We start from the raw sequence: 15,644 nt of genomic DNA on the forward strand, positions 1-15,644 counted from the left end.
TCTTCATCTGACTGCCCTGTTGTTTCCCTCGAATTTCTCTCCTGTGAGAAGAGACTTCAGTGGCTGCCAGAGGACCCTAAATTTCTAGCTGAGAGAGACCTGAGGACCATCTCCTTTTACACCCTCATTTTCCAAATGAGGAAACCAAGGCCCAGAAAAGTAAAATGACTTGTCCAAGGTCACAGAGTAACCTGATTATCATTTGAACCCAGATAGTTCCCCTCCATCTCTCTCTCATTCATAATCTAAAGCGCATAAGCCCAGTGAGAAGTCATCCGTCTTCCCCTTGAGGACTTTCAAGAAGGGCCACCGTCCCCCTTAATTCTAGAGACTTCCTCCATTGATTATTCCCAATTTATCCTTTACGTGATTCGTTTGTACTGTTTTCTGCATGTTGTCTCCCCTGTTATAGTGTAAGCTCCTTGAGGGCAGGATCTGTCTTCTGTCTTTCTTTGTACAACTGGTTACTGAGTTATGTTACTGAGCCATTTTCAGTTGTGCCCAATGCTTCATGACGATGTTTGGGGTTTTCTTGGCAAAGATACTAGAGTGGGTTTTTGTCTTTTCCTTCTCTCCACTCATTTTACAGATGAGGAAACTGAGGCAAACTGGAGCAGTGACTTGCCCAGGGTCACATAGCTACAAAGAGCCTGAGGCTGGATTTAAACTCACGGAGATGAGTCTTCATGACTCTAGGTACTGCTGCACCACCTAGCATATGGCAGTTGGTGTTTTAATAAATATTTATTGACAATCTAGTTTTTCTGGGCAGCCCATTCCATTTTCAGATAGTTCCATTTGTTGTGGAGTTATCTCTGGCATCAATCCTAAATTTATCTCACTACTCCTGCCTCCCTTGCTCTTAGTTTTGTGTATAAGCGCCAAACCACATGATAACCTTTGAAATTTTTGGAGTCAATTAATGTCTCCTCTACTTCTCATCCCCAATGCCACACAAGTTTGATTTTTTTCCACCCTCCTGCTTAATATCCCTCATTGCTTCAATTTATTTTCCTCAATCAATCATCAAAGATTGATTAAGGGCTTGTTCTGTGAGCAGGATGGCTTGAATATGTAAGAAGCAGGTCACCTGGGGCAGCTAGGTGGCCCAGTGGATAGAACGCCGGCCCTCGAGTCAGGACATGAGTTCTAATTTGACCTCAGACACTTAATAATGACCTAGCTGTGTGACCTTGGGCAAGACATTTAACCCCATCTGCCTTGCCAAAAAACAAACAAGCAAACAAACAAAAAGAAGCAGATCACTTCATCAAGTGAGGCTGGGGTGAAAGAGGAAGCAAAGGCAAAGGCATCGGAGTGATGAGATGAGAAAGAGGAAAGAAGAGGGAGCTCGTGGTGAATGGTTTATTTTTTCTGTAAAATATAAGGCAAAATTCTCAGCTGAGAGCATGGGGACAGGGGAAGTCATGGGAGAGATGAGATGGAAAGGTTTGGGAGCATTACTGTGGAGGGTGAAAGGGTCAGATGATGATAGGACAAGATTGCCGGGTTGCAGCGAGGGAGCATAAATTTGTGGTAGACTTGGGTCCTTCCTCCATTCTGGTTACCCTCCTCTTAGTAATGTTCTTTCTAAAACGTGGCATCCTTTCAAAATGGGAAGCAATAATAAACTTGTGACTCCGATCCTTAACCTTCTGAGAACGGCCCAGTGACTCCTGATTGAAAAGACTTCAAGCATTCCTTGTGCCCACCTTCACCCCTGGACCCCTTGACCTCCTGAGTTTTTAAAGAGACCAAAAAACGTAGGAACAGCTTGCATATCAGGATTAGTCTTCTTCATAAATAAAAACTTAACTCGTGATTGTTGTCCCCAGGTGACCCATCTTTTTGACAATGGAGCTACCGTCTTTTTTGCTGTTTTCATGGCAGTCTGGGGTAAGTTGCTGGAAAGTGTTATCATTTAAATACTTTCTTCTGTACAAATTATATAATACAGCTCTCCCCAATCTGATCTCATAGTACTGATACTTGAACTCTGTCTATGTCCCTGCCTCAGTCTCCCTGCTATATATTGTGATCTCCTAGACTAGAGAGCAATTCAAATCAACAAATATTTTTCAAAGGATCTCAAGTTTTAACCCTGGTAATTGCAGAGACAAAAGCAGTTCCTCCCTTAGAGCTTGCATCTTATCTACCATGTCTCAATATTTACATTTTTAGCTAGGTGGTGCAGTGGATAGAGCATTGACCCTTCAAATCCGACCTCAGACACTTAATAATGACCTAGCTGTGTGTCCTTGGGCAAGTCACCTAACCCCATTGCCTTAAAAAAATAAAACTTAAAAAAATTACATTTTTATATAAGAACTGCTGGAGAAGGCAATGGCAAATCCTGTATCTTAGCCAAACAAACCCCAATTGGAGTCACAAGGAGTTGGATGCAACTGAAACAAATGAATAACATAACAGTTGCTGATAGTCATATCGGTTAATTCAGTTTTGTTCAGTTGTTTCCATCATGTCTGTCTATTGAGGATTCTATTTGGGATTTCCTTGGCAATGGTACTGGAATGGTTTGCCATTGGTTTTTCCAACTCATTTTGCAGAAGAAGAAACTGAGGCAGGCAGGGTGAAGTGACTTACCCAGGGTCACACAAATTTGGACTCAGGTGCCACCTAGATATCCAAATTCAATGACTATATATACACCTCTTCAAATCTGACATTGAATATTAATAAGAAGAAAGTTTTTACTAAATTAGAGTAACTTGTTTCTTAGTGTAAAAGTAAGGATAGGACTAAATTCTGAATCCTGTGATTTCCTTCAGCTAGCATCCTAGAAGGAACTAAGGGAGTATGAATTTATATAACATTTTAACCTAATAATAATAATAATAATATTTCTATAGCATTTTTAAGTTTTCATCTTTAATGAAGTGAATTTGGAAATAATATGCATTTCCATGATGCCAACGAACTAGTTTTCTGAGCCATGGTTAAGATACACAGAATTACTTTCATAATTTGTATTAAAAATCCAAGCAGCAATTTATTTCATGGCAAACAAGATCAGAAAGCGACCATCAAACAAAAGAGACCCATAGTTTCATTTTTTTTACAAGAGGCAATCAAGGTAAGGTGACTTGCCCAGGGCCACACAACTAGTCACTGTCTGAAGTCAGATTTGAACGCAGGTCTTCCTGACGCTGAGGCTGTTGCTCCATCCACCGCCCCACCTAGCTCTGCCTAGATCCCCAGGTTCGGGCAAGGCGAATCCCAGGAGATCATATGAGGACAGCTGCTGCTGCTTCAGTGAAGGGTTTCTGACGTAACCATTCATCAAACCACCAAAGACAGTTCCAGTACCAGCACCAGAACCAGCCACTCCTACTGGCAGCAACTGCCCGATAAATGTGGCAGCAGCATCAGTGTCTCTGCCTCTAGCACTGGACTGGACCCCCCTTGGGGTAAGCTGAGATAACCCCATTCTGCGCCCCATCAGGTACTGGTTGCCCTCGCCATCCTGGACCAACACTGCCACAGACATCGGTCTGTATACAATTCTGGATCCAGCCCAGATCAGAGATGAGGAACGGGCGAACCTGACCCAGGGGAACTTTAGGAGTGGCTGGGATGGGATCTGGTGATGGGAAGCTTTTTCTTCTGTCATCCTTAGGTACCTGTCTCCCACTTTAAGGTTTTCAGAGCTTTTTACAAAATCCCCCTCCTTTTTGCTACCTAGTACCCGACAAACAGCAGGTGTTGAATTGTTGCTCCCTGACTGATGGAAAGGCAAGTGAAAGGATTTTATCAACTAAAGGCAGGTTCTGGCTGAGTCTAGGGGTTCTTTGCAGTCAACTTTTGCAAGCCCCAGGGAGAAGGGGACCCTGTTTATTTGCTTCCTTTTTGCTGGAATCCTCCAGCTTCTCCAGAGACTCTGCAGGGTTCTATTTTAAGTTGACCCTGCTGGAATCCACAAGGCTCCTTTTCCAAGTTCAAGTGACCTTTCGGAGACACCCCCTGTGGCTGCATTGGCCAGTGTGGACCAGCCAAGACAGGGCTAACTTGGGAGATGATTGGCACCCAATGAAGAGAAGTTGATGCCTGGGTCTCCATGAACTGGGGTTACTGAGGCTTTTCCTTAGCGTTGGATTTTGTTCAGAAACGTTCAAAGGAGAGAGCCATACAGATTCTATACTGGTTTCTCTCCCTAGGATGGAAGCATGGCATCGTGAGCAGGAACACAACATGTGAGTCTTTAGGAAGCCAGATCGTCTGTGCTCATCTCCCCAAACAGCCTTTAGGTGTAGAGGGGGGACTTTTTTGACCTGATGCTTTCCCTTGTGGCCAAGAACTACACTATCTACGGTAAACAAACTCAGTGAGAGCTTCATCAGTCTAAACAATATCTCAAGGTTATGATTATGTATTTGAGGAGCCACTTAGCACAATGGTTAGAAAGTTGACCCAGAGATCAGAAAGTCCTGGGTTCAAGTTTTGTCTCCAATAGTAGCTGGCTATGTGACCATGGATCAGTGACTTGCTCTCTCAGTTCTCCCATTATTAAAAATGATTAATTTTTAATTATTTATTGATTATCAAATTATTTGAAATGGAAAATTATTAAAAATATGAATTAGGCAATTCCTAAGAATGTAAAATACAGACTAATTGCTCAACTATATTGGGAAGTGAAGTTTTCACCCCAGAGGTGACCTTCATTGAACGAATCTCCAGTCCAGATTTAAAAATAGAAATGATAGTTTTAATGTGAATCTCATTACAGAAGGAAGGAAAGGAAGCAGCAAGGAAGGAGGGAGGGAGGAAAGAAAAGAGAAAAGGGAGAAGGAGGGAAGACAAGCAAGAGGAAACAAAGGAGAAGGAAGGAGGGAAGGAGGGAAAGAGAAAAGAAAGAAAGAGGAAGGGAGGATAAAGAGAAGGAAAGAAAAAGGAGGGAGGAGAAGGAGGAAGCAAGGAAGGAGGGAAGGAAGAAAGATATTTGATTCTTTATTATAGTACAGTTTTTGAAAATCAATTTTAATTTGCCTTTGCTTCCTGATTTAATTTGGGGGATATGGAGTAGGGGTTCTCAAACTGTGTTTAATCAGCATGGGGCATTCCTAGTATGAAAACTCCCTCCCTCATAGGTCAGCATCTCCTCATCTGAGAGAGTTGTTTGGGATGTTCTGAGCACGGAGCTTCCTAAGATGTTTTAGAGGAAGAATTGGAACGCTGGTCTTCCTGGTTCCAAGGCCAGCCCTCTGTTTGTTCCAACCCATTGCCCCTCTTGTTATCACATATGTATGCTAATTATAATTTTCATGGTGACCTAAGAATCAACCTGAAGAGCCTATGAAAAATAAGTTTTTAATTGTGCAAAATATTTACCACTGAGAATATTAGATGAGCAGGATGATTTCTGCCTCCTCTCTTAAGATTCATGTGACTTGGGGTGGCTAGGTGGCGCAGTGGATAGAGCACCAGCCCTGGAGTCAAGAGGACCTGAGTTCAAATGCGTCCTCAGGCACTTAATAATTACCTAGCTGTGTGACCTTGGGCAGATCACTTAATCCCATGGCCTTGAAAAAAATTTAAAAAAAAAGATTCATGTGACTTGAAGGAAGCAAGTTGATTTCTGCCCTCAGTTGGCTCAAAGGGGATTGCCATTCCTGCCCTGCCTAAAGATGGGGATAATGGCTTGAATTTACATAGCACTTTTTTAAAAAAGCTTTCAAAATTTTATATATTTGGTTATCATTCCAAAGAATCAGTTCTTTAGAGCTGAAATGACGCTGAGGGGCCTTGAGCCCACCTTTATAGGTGAATAAATGATTTTCCAGATGTCTCCAGATGAGGAGTGAGGCCAGGGTCTTCTCTCAGGGTGGGTTCTCTCCACCAATACTATGCTGAGATAGATGCTGTCCCCCCATTTTAACAAGGGAGAATCTGAAGCTCAAGGAGGACAGTTGACTTATCCAGAGTCACTCAGTTGGCATCTCAGACAGGATTTGAACCCAGGGCCTATTGCATCTGAGCCACACTCCTCCACCCCACTGTCTTACCTCACAAGGCTGTTCTGAGAGAAAATGATCCAATAGATGTGAAAGTGCTTTGAAATCTATAAAGAATTATATAAATACAAGATGAATGGGGTAAGGTGAATGGGGTGGCAGGAGGGGCATTGGGAGAAGAGGAGAGGAAGATGGCATGGGGTCTACTGCTATGAAGCAAACAGCCTTTAAGTGTAGAGCACTCAGCAGGAAATCTCCCCTCCAGAGGAAAGAATAAATTGACTTCTTTTGTTCCATGGAAATGTTTCCAGTGATACAAAGGGCAGGCCTCCCTGTAGAAGTGAGGAGAAGAAGGAAAAAGCTATAAAACAAAGAAGTTGCTTCTCTTCTCAATAGATTTGCTCATGGTGCTGTCTACACACATCCTTCTGAAGGGGCAAGGAAGGGGAAACCAAATGGTCCTCCTTTAAATTCCCAGACTCCTTTTCTTTCTTTCTTTTTTAATAGACATAAGGGGAAAAAAATTCAAAAAAAATTTTTTTCTCTTTAGAGATATATTTATAAAATACACTATCAAGATAAAAAGTCACATAAGTCCTTCAAGTATCTTGAAAGATCTGGAGCCGTGAACCCCTCTGCCTGGTGGGCAGCATCCCTGGATGTCCCCAGTTTTCTAACTCAGAGAAGGACTGAAAGAAGCAGCTGCATGTTGAGGCTGTTGAACATCAGCAACTCAAGATTGCCTAATCCTGGGATCCATAACCTCAGTTTTTGGTTTGTTTGGGTTTTTTGCAAGGCATTGGGGTTAAGTGGCTTGCCCAAGGCCACACAGCTAAGCAATTATTAAGTGCCTATGGCCGGATTTGAACTCGGGTACTCCTGACTCCAAGGTCAGTGCTTTATCCACTGTGCCACCTACCCTCCCCTATAACCTCAGTTTTTACTTGTGCACACACAGGTGCATTTGATTTCATCTTTGTGTATCTAGATATTGATAGATAGATATTATAAATATATCTCTATACCCACTTACATTTGTATATGAAGTATAGTTACATAACTATATATATCTAATTATGTGTGTGCAGATATAGGGAATTGTTTCATATGGTAGATCACTACATATATTTAATTAGCCTTGTGAACATAAATCTATGTGTATTTAATATAGACATCGAGCTGGGTGCAAACATTTCAAGATAATTGGCGTCCTTTGCCCATCCAGTGCATTTTGTTGTATGTATTTAAAAATATGATTCCGAGAAGGGGTCCCCAGGCTTCTTTGGAGCAGTTTTCACTCTTGATTCCCTCTTACCCTTCCTTTGCTGTTCCCACATTCATTAGTCTCCTCTACACACTCTGGATCTGGAGACACTGGCCTCCTTGATTTTCCTCCACATGGTAGTCTCCGGGCATCTTCATGCATAGAGTTCTCACCTTTCTCATTTCCACTTCTTGGCTTCCCTGAAATCCCACTTAGAATTCCACTTCCCCTCCACCGTCCCAATGCACCATTAATACTTGTGCCATCCTTCTGTGGATTATCTTCCGTTTATCCCATATACATCCCCTATATAGAGAGCTGCTCTATGTTGTCTCCCCAAAGAGATTGTGAGGTCCTTGAGAGCAGGGATTGTTCCTTGCCTATCTTTGCATCTCCAGCTCTTTGCATTGTATCTAGCCCCTAATAGGTGCTCATTGAATGCATATCGAGTGGCTGACAGGTGTGGTTGGACCATATCTGAAGGATTATGCTCAGAAGGTTTTGTTGAGGGTGGCCAGAGGGAGGCACCTAGGATACTGGTGACATTTGAATTTAGGCATCAGTTACCTTTCCCACTGAATGAAAGACAATCTGTTGGCCCCCCACCCCATTAGTCTAACAACAGCTAAGATGGTGAATGAATTAAAGTTGATGGTCCACCAGACTGCCTTCAGTGGGAGGTGGGGGAAGGGAAGCAAGATTGGGGGAAAATTGTAAAATTCAAAATAAATAAAATCTTTCTTTAAAAAAAACTGATAGTCCATTTGATTACCTTTTGATAAAAAGTTATAATGTATACTGTGTAGTCTTTTTTATTATTCTTTTGAAAGACAATGGGGTTAAGTGACTTGCCCAAGGTCACACAACTAAGTAAGTATTAAGTGTCTACGGCTGGATTTGAACTCAGGTCCTCCTGACTCCTGCGCCAGTGCTCTATCCACTGTGCCAACTAGCCGCCCTGGTGTAGTGTTAAGGAATTTAGGTTCATCTATTTGCAAATCTTAAAGCCCTATTAAAATGTTCGTCTTTATTGTTGTTGCTAGTATTCGTTTTATATCATCACTATATGCCTCAGTGGCACTGTGCAAGTCCCTTGACATTTCAGTGATCTTTGACACAAGTTGATAAAATAAACATTTATTAAGCACCTATTATTTGCCGGGTATTCTGTTAAATTCTCGAGCTACAAATAAGAGAAAGAAGTAGAGTCCCTGCCCTCACAGAGCTTATAATCTAATGGAAGAAGACAATTGCCCGAATAGAAGCTGAAAAAGGAGGGGCAAAGGTGAGTGCCAGAGAGTACCCACACAATGGCCCGATGAAGATGATGGTAGAATTGAGACCAAGCAGAGTCATTGGTGATAAGTGAAGAGATGGTGGAGATTCTGAGCTCTCTTTAAAAGGAAGCCACTGGAGAAGGTTTTTGTTTTGCTCTCCGGGTCTTCAATCAGAGAGGTAAGAGCAGCTGAGGATACTGATGAGCTGTGAGTGCCAAGGATGGAGCAATCTCCATGATGTTGCATTTTCTGATGATAAATTTATCTGAATGCCCTGGGCAGGACATGCTGAAGATATGGTGCAGTTGGAACCAAGTAAAGCAACTGGTGGAAAATGAAGCAGGCAGATTTCGAAGACTATACATTTCAGAGAAGCTTCCCAAATAGACAGGGGATCCCAGAAATCTTAGGGAAGTTTTAAATGATTACAATATAAGACTTTGGGGATACCCTGTATTAGTGGAGGGACTTTCCTCCTCTGGAAGCTCCCCTATCCCAGGAAAATTCACAGGTCTAGTCTCTATGCCCTATTTCAAAACTGCTACTCCTTACATTGGATTGAATTCCACAAGCTAACTGTGAACTTTGGGTCTATATCTCAAAATGTAAGTCCTTGTTCTCGAGTTTACTTTCTCAGTGGTATCATTCATCTGCCAGTGGTGTCCTAAGGCATTTTTAAAATTTTTCAATTATCTGTTCTTCTCTCTCCCCACCCCAGCAACCGTTTTCCTGGAGTTTTGGAAAAGAAGACGAGCAGTAATTGCTTATGACTGGGACTTGATCGACTGGGAAGAAGAGGAGGTTTGTATGAAAATGTGCCCCTCGGTTTACAAGACAATGCTCTTCCCCAAGGTGACCCAGAGACTCAGCTACATCCATGGAAGTAGCAGAGCATCATGGAGAGAGTGCAGATTCAAGGCCAGGAAGGTCCAGATTAAGGTTCTGTCTCTCACAGTTCTCATTTTGACCCTGGTCAAATGCCTTCCACCTCTCATTGTCCAGGCAGATCTCAAGGTCACAAGTTACTGACAAAGTACTGACCTGCTTTGATGAAGGGAGTTCCCTTCCCTAAAATCACACATCCAGTCTCTATCCTTGCCCTTTTACCTAGAGTCACTCAGAAATGGACTTTTCCCTACTTCCTGGTTGGAATGGATATGGATGGATGGATGGATGGATAGATGTATAGACGGATGGATGGGTGGATGGATGGATGGATGGATGGGTGAAGGATGGATGGAAGGGGGATGGATAGAGGATGGATGGATGGATGGATGGATGGATGGATGGATGGATGGATGGACAAAACATCTAAATGTTTCCTATGTGCTTAGTACTCTGTCAGGTGCTAGGAATACAAATACAAACAAGCAAGACAGTTCCTATTAAGGAAGAGCTCTCCTTATAATAAGAGAGGAAAAACAAAAAGTGCTAAAAGTTGGAAGTGTGTGCATCCTAGGTGTAAGGGGAGTAGAGGGGGAGCCTCTAGGTTTCCACATCCATTCTCTACCGTGGTTGCCTTAAATAAATGAAATAAAGCTAAACCTATTCCAGAAACTGGATAATATAAGTAAATATTTATTAAACTCTTTACTGTTTGTAAAGGGTTGCCTCTGCATTTTGGCTCTTTATCAATTCATATAAACCTCAGAGGAATTTCATATGATTGTTCAGTTTGCACATCCAATTTAGTCAGAAAAACCTGAGTTCAAATCCTGCCTTGGGCTGTGTGACCCTGAGCAAGTCACTTAATCTCTTTGTGCCTCAGTTTTCTCATTTGTCAAATGAGGATAATAATAGCATCCAAGGTTGTTGTGAGGATCAAAATAAAATAATACTTGTTAAGCACTTTGCAAATCTTAATGTGCTATTACATAATCACTACTTTTTATTGTAATTCTTGTTCATCTCCCCCATACCTGTCCCTTCCTCCTCATCACTTGGCTTCTGTGCCCATCCCAACCCTGGCTATCTTCCTCCTTGGGCTTCCTCCTTCCACCTTGTTAAAAGCCCAGTCTGAGTTCCCTTCCTGTATTGTTCAAAGACACTGAACATTACATAAATTTTCCATCAACCAAAACCTAACACTTTATCATTCTTTTCCTAATCCCATAATTACTTTTTATTTGGTGACCTTTCCTATTTGGGCGTTTTCAGCTAAATAAATCAAATCTCTTTGTTTTAGAGGTCTCAAAAGCCCTGCCTACATGTAGCTGGTTTTGATAAGTTTTTAATATGTTTGCATAATTAATCAGGATCATATTTTTAACCATCCAAATAAGATAACAAAGAGAATAATTGAAGCTAGCTGAGAATTGCATTTTTTTCCATTTTCCAGTGTGGAGAATTTTCATCTTCATTGTGATGTTTGAATTATTCCCTCATAGTGGAAAGGAAATTTTTTTCATTCTTTCAGGTCACTGGGGAACCACTTTAAAATAATCTTTTTTGATTCATGAATTATAGTTTGATTTAATATAATAATGGAAACACTTGTAAGACTGTAAAAATATCCATCTAAATCACTTGCTTTCAATAATGATGAATGTGGGGTATGCTTTCTTTAAGCTGACCATCTCTTCTTTTAAGCTTTGGGGATCTGAGCCTGCCATATTAGTCTGGTTGGTTGCTCGCTGGCTTGTTTGGTGGGTGGAGAAGATGATACTAAAATAATTGAATGGCATGCTAGTATAAAAAGATTCATTTGGGGGTCTGTTTTTCCTGTGTTCAATTAGCCTGTCCATAAAAGTTGTCCATCTCTTCCTTAGGAAGAAATACGGCCCCAGTTTGAAGCCAAATACTCCAAGAAGGAGCGGATGAACCCCATTTCGGGAAAACCAGAACCTTATCAAGCATTTACAGATAAATGCAGCAGACTTGTTGTTTCTGCATCTGGAATATTTTTTATGGTTTGAGGACTTTTTTCCATTTGTTTTTTTTTCTAAATGAAACTAACAGCCATGTTTGTATAAAACATTTTAAGAGACTTTGCCTTAATTAATCCTCATATTAAACCCAAGAAAGAGGTGGGAGAATTGTTATTGTTCCCATTTTACAGATGGAGAAACTGAGTCTCAGAGGAAGAGAAGTAAAAGTTCTTTATAAACCTGAAGAGGCTATATAAATGTTAGTCATTATCTTCTTATTGTCATTATTGTTACTCATCAATTGATATGAGTGGCTCAGAAAGGGATCAGTAAAACACTTCTGAAGGGGAATGCTGATGATTTTGACTTGTGACTAAAGGGTATTTTGAGAGGATATGCCAGATTTGTGGTGTATTGTGTAGGTCCTTTTGCTTACCCATCTGGCATCTCAAAATTCTATGATTGCCATTTTCTTGACAGCACAGCTCACAATAACATTTTGGTTCAAGACCCAAATGGCCCAAGGATGAGACTAGCAAAGTCACCATTTTGGACTGTGAGGCTATGAAGCTCAATGGAGCAGATCCAAGAAAGCCAGGTTTTCTTTTTGGATTTAAGATATGGTCATCATGTAACCCAGTGGGCATGCTGAGATTGATTTCTATGCTTTCCTCCGATATATTCCACATGTTTTGAAGTCTTCAGAGAAATATAAAACAGAAAACTCAGTTGGAAAATGGGAAGCACATCTCAGAATACAGAGTTGTTGAGACAAATGTCCTTTATGAATGACTCATTTGTAAATCATTCAAAAATAGAGCCTCCTAGCAGAATACTACTAAAAAGGACAGAAATGTAAAGAGAAAATGATAATGAAAAGATCTCCCTTAAAAAAAAAAACTCTGTCTGGACCTTTGATGTTTATCTGGCGGGAGGATACAGTGGAAAGAGAATTAACTGCCTCTGCAGTCAGAAGCTAGGTTCAAATCTGACCTGATGTTTACTCTCTGTGAGACTTTGGGCAAATGACTTAAGCTCTGCCACCTTAGGGATTGGCCTAGATGCCTTTAAGATGCCTTCCATCTCTAATCTAGAAACCCTCTGATCTTAAATCACAACCCCACCTAGCCCTCAGTTTCTTTATCTGTTGGACTTGGAGTATGCTGATAAATGCTTAACAACAGACTTGGGGGGAAAAAATGAACCCACAAGTCATTCGAGTTTAATTTACATTATTAACATTTTCTCCATCACTTCACCATCAAAACCAACAATAAATTCAGCCCCGATTTGTAGCATTTGCCACTTTCCAAGGTGTAAATGCTCACCCTGAAAATTTAACAATCGGCTTTGGGTCTGTTGAGCTGTCAGGAGCACACTCCAAGACTTGATGAGAGGTATCAAACTCCTTGCCCAAAAGAACAGGTCAATTAGATTAAAGTGTAGTTGGGAAATATTTAACAAAGTAAATAAAAATACGAGTCGTGGTTTTCAAAGGCAATGTGTCATCAATCTGTAGTTTGATTTGAGATGAACACCACTGGCCTTAGCCAAGGTCCTTCCCAGTTCTAGAGCAATCCCATCCATGGTCTAACTTTATCACTGATACTGAGCTTGTCTGTTTTTTTTATTTTTTCCCTGATGAAGAAGATTCTCTGGAAGCCTAGAAGCCCACAAGACCCTCTCTGTTTTTTTCCTCTTTAGATCTGTGTGGTGATTGCCGCTGTGTTTGGAATTGTCATTTATCGTGTTGTGACTGTCAGTACTTTCGCCGCCTTCAAGTGGGCTTTAATCAGGAATAACTCTCAGGTTGCGACCACAGGGACAGCCGTGTGCATCAACTTTTGTATCATCATGCTGCTGAACGTGGTAAGGAATCAGGGGAGGGAGGGTGATTTAGCCAGACTTTCCTCTGAAGCAAGGAGGAACCCACCTGAGAAGAGTCAAGGTTCATCCACAACTTGTCTGGCTTCTCTTCTTACCATTCCTCTCAAGTCTGGGCACAGGGGAGTGGTGGGGGTCAGGGCTATACAAAGGGTTTTGCAAATTTTAAGAATCTATAAAATAAGCCTTCATCATTACCATTCTTTTGATAGGATCTCAGTAGAAATAGTCTTGGAATAAAGAGACATTTTGGACATTTGGACATTATTTTGGACATTTGGACATGTCTCTTGCTTGGATGGGCAGATAAAATATAATTGCTTTTTAGAGGTTAAATAGGAGCCCGGCTCATCTTCTATAGATTCACTAAAAGCATCCTCAGGTTAATTCCTAAGTCTCTTTATTTTGAAAGTTTTTTGTTTCATGTAGTTTAGAGGTTGGGAGTGTTTAGTATGGTGACATCTATGAAAATTGGTGCTGTTAAGTTTTTATGTATCAAATTTAAGTCCACTTCAGGAAACAATTCAGTCTGCAACAGTGGTCTGATCTCAATTCAGTTTACTGGCTGAATTCTTCAGGTTATTTTGAGGTATATATACTTGTTTTATATTTTGAGATTTCACATCACATAGTAGAAGTTTATCAACATCAGTCCAAGAAAGAGAATTGACTGAGGTCTGAGACTAATCTGAAGGTCATGCCTTGCTCAGGATTTGAATGGTGCTCATTTTTTCAGCCTGTATCATTGCTACAGCACCACCACTATTGCCACCACCACCACTGGTACTACCATTCCTTCTCCTATTACTACTATAAATGTTATATAAATATTCATTATTATTATGACTACTGCTGCCAAATAATGCCATAGTGACAAAGAAAATCATTGTAATTTCAAAAACAGATAAAATAGGGGTATGAGGCATTATCAACATCACAGATTTCTTCATTGTACAAAATGAGTCACAATAGCAACTGTCCCTAAGACGTTTGAAACGTTCATTGTTCAATATTGAAATTTTTCTTCTGCGACATGAATAATCCATTTGAATTATGAAATACTCTTTCCTAGACACATGGTGGCCAACCTCTCCCATAGACTTTCATACTGTTGATGGAAGTAGAAATGCACAGGGAGGAACATGTAGTCAGGTGACAAGTAGAAAAGGAGAGGACACAGGAGGATGTCTTGCAAGATCAAATTACTTTCCTAAGGATGCATCCCATTTGGAGCCTCACCTCTCATCAGATTTATTGATGCCATCTGCTGATCTTTAACTGCTAAGGATCTCTTTCCTCCAAAGGAAGGAGGCAAGGGTCTATCGGCTATTTTAGTTCATAGCCCCCAGGGGCTACTTTAGCTCTTTGTGATTGAGACTCCATCTGTAGTCTGATCAGAAAAAAACCCACAAGTTGAATTCAAGAGTTCTTAACACAAAAGATATGAACTTATTTATTTTAACATTTTGGTAACTGTATTTCATTATGATCGGTTTCTGTTGTACTTCCCTCTATTTTGTTTTATGCATTTAAAACAAATACAGAGGATCCTGAAATTAAAGTCTAGAAGACTTCACTTTAAGTCCTGTTTAAGTGACTATGGGCAAGTCACTTAAACTCTCTCAGACTCAATTCATCATCTGTAAAATGGGCATAATAACAATAGTGACCTCTCAAGATTGTGAGGATCAGATGAGATACCAAATATAAAGTGCCATATAAATGGCACTTAATTTTTCCCATCTGCCCAAATGGCAGTTAGTTTTCATAATACTCTCCTGTTCTTGTTATTTTGTTGTTCAGCAAAGTAGTCTATAGACTTCATTAGACTTCCAAAGATGTCCGGGAAACCAAAAAAAAAAAGGAAAAGAAAAGGAAAAGGTCAAGTGCCTCTAATCTGTTTAATTTTTCAATTTGCATTTATCAATCACCTCTTGAGTTTCAATTACAAAATTATAAAAACAGTCTTTGCTCACAGAGAGCTTACAATTTGACTTTCAAACTCTTGAGACTAGGAAATTCCTTTTAACTCTTTCCATCTCCCATAATGCTAGATATCACCCATACAAATCACATCCTGAAAGTGAGCCTGGGTCTGGTATCCTTTATCCTCCTTCCCTGCCCCTCAAATTGCAGAACTGATGTCCTCTCTGAACAAATTGATGTCAGTTGAAGTAAACTAATCCTGGTAAAAGAAATGGCCACTTCTTTTAAACACAAGTAGCATCATTGCATTCTAGCCTCTTGACCAATATGCTTTTTAATAATAGTAATAAGTTTAAATGGAAGGAAAAGAATTAAATCCATTTTTTTTCAAATCCATAGAATGGATCAGTCGTTGAAAAATCATAGACTGAGTATAAAGCAACTAGTGTTCTTC

At 40.5% G+C, this 15,644-nt stretch overlaps 1 protein-coding gene across 6 annotated transcripts in view; it reads left to right on the top strand.

Annotated features, from left to right (window-relative positions):
* The window catches only part of ANO4 (anoctamin 4), a 413,892-nt gene that overhangs the window by 357,480 nt on the left and 40,768 nt on the right, over positions 1-15,644 (top strand). For all 6 annotated transcript variants that reach the window (XM_074226672.1, XM_074226673.1, XM_074226677.1 and 3 more), the window contains 4 exons: positions 1,836-1,896; positions 9,232-9,314; positions 11,282-11,422; positions 13,085-13,249. In XM_074226672.1, the coding sequence (XP_074082773.1) occupies positions 1,836-1,896; positions 9,232-9,314; positions 11,282-11,422; positions 13,085-13,249 (450 nt within the window). The remainder of the gene's footprint in view (positions 1-1,835; positions 1,897-9,231; positions 9,315-11,281; positions 11,423-13,084; positions 13,250-15,644) is intronic.

Source organism: Macrotis lagotis, chromosome 2, assembly GCF_037893015.1.
Source record: "Macrotis lagotis isolate mMagLag1 chromosome 2, bilby.v1.9.chrom.fasta, whole genome shotgun sequence".
Taxonomy (NCBI): domain Eukaryota; kingdom Metazoa; phylum Chordata; class Mammalia; order Peramelemorphia; family Peramelidae; genus Macrotis; species Macrotis lagotis.